The sequence below is a fragment of the Lepisma saccharinum genome, unplaced genomic scaffold (assembly GCF_977018435.1).
Source record: "Lepisma saccharinum unplaced genomic scaffold, izLepSacc3.1 HAP1_SCAFFOLD_435, whole genome shotgun sequence".
NCBI lineage: Eukaryota > Metazoa > Arthropoda > Insecta > Zygentoma > Lepismatidae > Lepisma > Lepisma saccharinum.
In genome coordinates, this window is record NW_028143134.1 from 203,297 (window position 1) to 209,433 (window position 6,137).

General features: G+C 42.0%; 2 protein-coding genes across 2 annotated transcripts; both read right to left on the bottom strand.

Moving 5' to 3' along the window:
• Window positions 1–361: 361 nt before the first annotated feature.
• LOC145982810 (uncharacterized) lies at window positions 362–865 on the bottom strand. Its single transcript, XM_083116179.1, has one exon. It carries the CDS (start codon window positions 863–865, stop codon window positions 362–364), a length of 504 nt encoding a protein of 167 aa, XP_082972305.1.
• A 132-nt stretch (window positions 866–997) lies between these two features.
• LOC145982811 (uncharacterized) lies at window positions 998–5,878 on the bottom strand. The gene has a single exon (XM_083116180.1). It carries the CDS (start codon window positions 5,876–5,878, stop codon window positions 998–1,000), a length of 4,881 nt encoding a protein of 1,626 aa, XP_082972306.1.
• Window positions 5,879–6,137: the final 259 nt, after the last annotated feature.

Genomic DNA, 6,137 nt, shown 5'->3' on the forward strand with positions numbered 1-6,137 from the left:
TACAAAAATACTTTCAGGCATAGTGTTGCGGAGATGACCGACTTCTGATACGTTGAGACTCTGGTAATTTAAGTTAACTGTTTTACCTTAGGCGTAGTTCTACCAGATGAATAAAACGGTACATCGATTTAGATTTTAGAATATTTATAATACTAAAGAATACATATTGGTATGTAGAACCGTAATTACAACTGTCTAATATCGTAGATAATAGGCGACGCACGCGTAGTATGTTGCACGGCCGAGCTCACATGAGCAAGTCCCTAGTCTCCTCGCTGCGCGCGCATGCGCCGCACACTGCTCGCAGCAGAATGCTTTCATTCCCGAACATACTCCCCCCGATTGAATTAACATAATTCAACTAATCTCCGTCTTTACCTATGGGGAGGAGCACAATTTTACCAACGCTTCTTCTAAACACTCCGTGTTTCGTTTTCACTGTCACTACACGCACTAGTCCATCGTTCCCAGGATGCACCGCTTCCACCTTAGCTAGTTTCCACTGTAGTGGGGGTACGTCGTCCTCCTTCAGTAGTACAACTGTCCCTGGAGATAAGTTCTTCGTGGAGGATGTCCACTTCTGACGTTGTTGAAGAGAATGTAGGTATTCTTTATTCCACTGCTTCCAAATGGATCTTCTCATCTTCTGTATCAGCTGGTATCTGCTGAGTCTATTGTCAGGTATGAGGGTAAGGTCAGGTTCTGGGAAGGTTGTTATGGGTCTGCCAATGAGAAAATGCCCTGGAGTTAATATCTGGTAATCTGATTCGTCGGGTAAAATGCAAAGTGGTCTTGAATTTAATATTGCTTCAATCTGGCAAAGTAAGGTACTTAACTCTTCGTAGGTTAGTATGGTGCTTCCCATCACTCTTCGTAGATGATGTTTTAGCGATTTAATCGCCGCTTCCCAGAGTCCACCGAAATTTGGCGCTCTTGGCGGTATGAATTTCCATTCAAAGTGCTCATTTGCAGCGTAGTCTTGAATTACATCTTGAAACTATGTAGATTCAAACATATTGCGTAGTTCCTGAAGTTCTCTGTGTGCACCTCGAAAGGTACTGGCGTTGTCACTGTAAATGGCTGCGCATTTTCCTCTTCGGGATATAAATCTTTTCAATGCAGCTAAAAATGCTTCGGTTGTTAAATCGGTAACAATTTCAACGTGTACAGCCTTCGTTGAGAAACACACAAAAAGTGCAATGAAACATTTTCTCGTCGCTTTGCTCCTTGGCGCTCCAGTCTTTATCCTTATCGGTCCCGCATAGTCTACGCCACTGTACATGAATGGATAAGCTGCTCGGATTCTGTGCTCCGGTAGATGTCCCATCAGTTGTTTACTAGCTTCTGATTTAAGTCTATGGCATTTAATACAATAGTGTAGGATGTGCTTAACTATTTGTCTTCCCCGGACGATCCAATATTTTTGTCTGATAGAGGAAAGTAGTGACTGTGTTCCAGCATGAAGTAATCTGCGATGTTCGTATTCAATTAACAGCCGTGTAAGATGGGCCTTAGGAGGCAAGATTATCTGATGTTTAGCCTCAAAAGCTAGATCGCTGTTTTGTAAACGTCCGCCCACGCGAATAATGGAATCGGCGTCGAGAAATGGATACAGATCTTTTATTCCACTGTTCGGAGAAACTTCTCTCTCGTGAGTCAAGTCTTCTATTTCCTTCGCGTAGAATAAGGCTTGCGTTACTTTAATGCACGTATCTGTGGCTCGTTGCAAATCCTTGGCATTCAGTTTCGAAGTACAAACATTTCTCTTCGTGGACCCCTTGCAATTGTCAATGAAAATGTGACAAAGTGCCATAACTCTTATCATTCTCAAAAGTTTAGAGAATCGCGTAAGAATTTCATCTGATTTGTGTGTAGTTACCAATGAGGTTATTTTCACCTTCCTTCGTTCTGGTACTTCTGTAGGTGCATTTATTCCAAAAGTGCTCTCGTTGATGGCCAAATTCGGATCTTTATCTGATTGGCTTAAAAATACTGGTCCTTGTAACCAAAGTGAGTTTTCCTTTAGCTTCAGGGGTTCGACTCCTCTCGATAACATATCAGCAGGATTATCCTTTGACATTACATGCCGCCAATCACACACCTGCGTGTACTCCTGTATTTGAGCCACTCTATTTGCCACAAAGGGTTTCCATGTCTCTGGGTCCTTTGCAATCCATGCCAAAACAATCTGCGAGTCTGTATATAAATATACCTTGTTGATTTGGAGATTCAATAAAGGTCTCACTTTATTAACTAATTTTGCCAATATAAGTGCTGCGCACAGTTCAAGGCGAGGTAAAGTTATTTTCTTAATCGGTGCAACTTTCCCCTTGCTGCACAATAACCGTGAATTAACTTCTCCTCCTGCAGTTACAGTTCTGACGTAAATGAACGCGCCGTACATTCTCTCAGACGCGTCAGAAAACCCGTGGATTTGAATGTTTATAATCTTCCGTTTAGGTAAAATACATCGTGGAACCTTAATGTCTGAAATGTGGCATATTTGTGCTTGTAAAGTCTTCCATTCGTTTAATACATCTGAAGGTAACTCGTCGTCCCAGGATACATTTAATTTCCATAGTTTCTGTAGAAACTGTTTAAACAGTGCAATAACAGGCCCAATAATTCCAAGCGGATCGAAGAGTTGCGCGATTTGACTGGCAACCCTGCGTTTGCTTACAACTTCGTGAATGCTCAAATCGTAGCCGGCCAAATTGTTTTCTTTCTTTGCACGTATCGTCGAAAAGCTTTGTTTATCGTAAAGAGGTTTGCTGCAACCAGCAGCCTTACTGTTTCCTTGATTGTTGATAGCTGGGTGATTGTTTACACAACAAGCGTTGGTGTCTGCTTTCTCTGCTTGATCCCGCGTAGGGGAAGTTGTAATGCATTTCTTCCTCCCGTCGACTGGATTGCTGCGTGGATGGTAGGTTGTAAGATGATGTTTCTTCGCCGGTGCGAGTGTAGCCAACTCAGCATTCCGTTCTGGCGCTAGCGCTGAATCTTCGGCCGTTAATATGCAAAGAGTGTCGGCGGTGGTATTCCAATTGACACCTAGAGTTTTTGTACTGTCGTCGTTAAACAGAATCGTGTCTTTAACTTCCCGTAGCTCTAAAGGTATAGTTTCCATTACTCTTGCAGAATTGGATGCCCATTTTCGTAGCTTAAATCCTCCTGCCGATAATAATGCTGACAGTTCTTTACGTAGATTAATGGCTTGATTTTCGTCTTCTTGCCCTGACAGCAAGTCATCTATATAAAAGTCTCTCTTCAGTATTTCAGCAGCTTGTGGATAGTTGTGCATTTCGTCTGTCGCTAGTTGCTGTAGGCATTTAGTTGCTAGATATGAGCTAGATGTCAGACCATAAGTTACAGTGTGTAATTCGTAGATCATCAGTGGTTCGTCGTGAGATTTTCTCCATAATATACACTGTAATTTCCTATCAGAAGGGTGCATATGAATCATCCTATACATCTTCTCAATATCAGATTTCAGAGCGATTATATGAGTCCTGAAGCGAAGCAGTAACCCGAACAGATCCTCTTGTAGAACCGGTCCTGAACTTTGTAGGCAATTGAGTGACCTGCCACTGGTCGTTTTTGCTGAACCGTCGAATACGACTCGTACTTTCGTCGTGGAGCTGGCTATATTCACAACTGGGTGATGGGGGTTGAAATATCGGATGTCTCCCGTTGCTGGCGCCTCTCGCACTTCCTGCACTGCTTGCATGTGGTGTAATCTCTCGTACTCGTTCATAAATTCCACATATTCTTCTTTCAATTCCAGTTCTCTCTCTAGTCGGCGTTCTAACTGTAAAAATCTGGAGTGTGCATGTTCCAAAGATTCCCCTAATGCTGATCTATCTTCCGTCAAAGGTAAACGTACCGTGTAAGTGCCATCTTCGATCCTTTCTGTAGTTTGGCAAAAATGTGCTTCCATTTTCTTTTCTTTAGGCGACATAATTTCTTCCGACAAATCTTCCACCGACCAGAAACGATGTAAAAGGATTTCCAACGGCTCACCCTGTATGAAGAATGATCTGCTTGGATGTGACGTTGTTCCTGGAGTGTTGCCCACTACAATCCAGCCAAACTGTGTGTTTTGTAACGTAGGATAAGGTCCTTGCTTCGACATCTTCTCTGGCAGTAAGATATCGAAAAATATACTTGCAGAAATTAATATGTCAATCCTTGCAGGAACATTGAAGTTTTCATCCGCCAGGTCAATATCTGTAGGTATCTCCCATGCTGAAATATCCATTTTTTCTGCAGGTAAACGTTCGGTAATATTCTTCAAGGCAGAACACTGTGCCTCTACTGTAAATTCATTGAATCTTGATTTTAATTCCACATTCACAGCATAAGGTGAATTTACAGTGTTGGAACTTATTCCCTGTATCAACGTATTTTGTCTCTGTCTTCGTAACCCAAGACGTTGTACCATATCCATACCAATGAGGTTCACTTGAGACCCCGGGTCCAATAAGATGCGGCAAGGCAAGTATTTTCCATCTTTGTCCTTTGCTAGAACACAGGCAGTAGCCATCAAAACATTCTGGTTCTTATTCTTTACTGAATATGATGAACTGGTTCCCTCTCCGACTTGAGGGTTGGAAACACTGCTTGCTTCGTTCGCAGCTGATCTTCCTGGAAGGAGGGGAGGTACAAGGCGCTCGCCACCCCTTTCTTCGTGCAAACTCGTGTGATGACGCAACCTACAGGACCTGCAAGAGCCTGCTTTACAATTTAACACTGAGTGATTAGCAAAACGCAAACAATTCGTGCATATGCGGATCTCATGCAGGAATTTATATTTCTGTTTATTCGTCAATTTAAAAAATGACTGGCATCTGAATAAAGGATGAAAAGGAGATGCATCTCTGCAGTAGATGCAGCTTTTGCTTGACGCAGTAAAATACGTGTTAGATGCTTGTGGCGTTCTTGACTTAACGTTACTAACAGCTGGTGACCTTGAAAACGGCTTCGTCGATGTCGAAGGTTCATTTGCTTCGAATTTCTGTAGAGAGTTGCACTTAGCTTCTAAGAATATAAGCAATTCTTCGATGGTACTGAATTCTGTATTGCTTGATTGTTTCTCAAAGTCTCTTCTCGTACATTTGTCCAATTTGGCTGAAAGATACTGAACGAGAAAAATATCAATTAAGTCCGCGTCTCCCTGAATGTTTCTTAATGCTTCTATATAACTTCTAATCGTAGTCGTGAACTTTCTTAATTCTGTTACACTTTCCTTAGTGACTGAAGATACATTCACAATGTCACTTACGTAAGCAGCGGCTATTAACTTTGGATTATTGTATTTGCGCTGAATCAAATCCCAGGCGACCTTGTAATTAGCACCTGTGAGTTGCAAATTCTCAATCGTTTGTAATGCATCACCCTTTAACGAAAGCCGTAAATACTGCAATCTTTGTATGTCTGACAAGGTTTCATTTTTTTCTATGAGGGCTACAAAAATATCTTGAAACGATGAAAATTGAGTATAGTTTCCGTCAAACGTTGGTAAAGTTACATCTGGGAGCTTGATTGGAGATTTAGTTTCAGGCTTACATGTATTATTCTTTCTCGTCGACTCTTTGTCTATTATTGAAAGCATTTTAGCTTCTAACGTAAAGTAACTTTGCTCAAATGACGCTCTCTTCTCGTCGTGAGATTGCTCATCTGATAATTCGGCTATTTTGTCCATTACATCCTCTAGTTTTGACCAAACACTGCCGAGTTGCTTATGCCTGGCTACAACTTCGTTTACATGACCACTTGCCTCGTCATAATTCGACACGTAGTTCTGAAGCCGAGTTAATTGTCCTTGAATTACACTGCGTTGTCTCACTAGCTTCTCAAGCATTTCACTTTCTTCCGGCATTTTCTCAGGCAAGGTTAGGAATATGAACAAACAAGCATGGAAAAGGAAAATAAAAGGATTTACTCACGTACATGGAATCTGCAGCCTTCGATAATTCCTCTGCTCTTGGCAACCCTGTGACTGGATCGTGCTGTCCGTTGATTCTCCTAGCTCGCTCTAATTTCCCCTCGCGCGGCGTGGCTGAAGTGGCGGGAAAACTGCTTTGTTCTGTAACTTCACTGTACTTTCACTGTCTGTATCACTTCACTTCACTAAACTG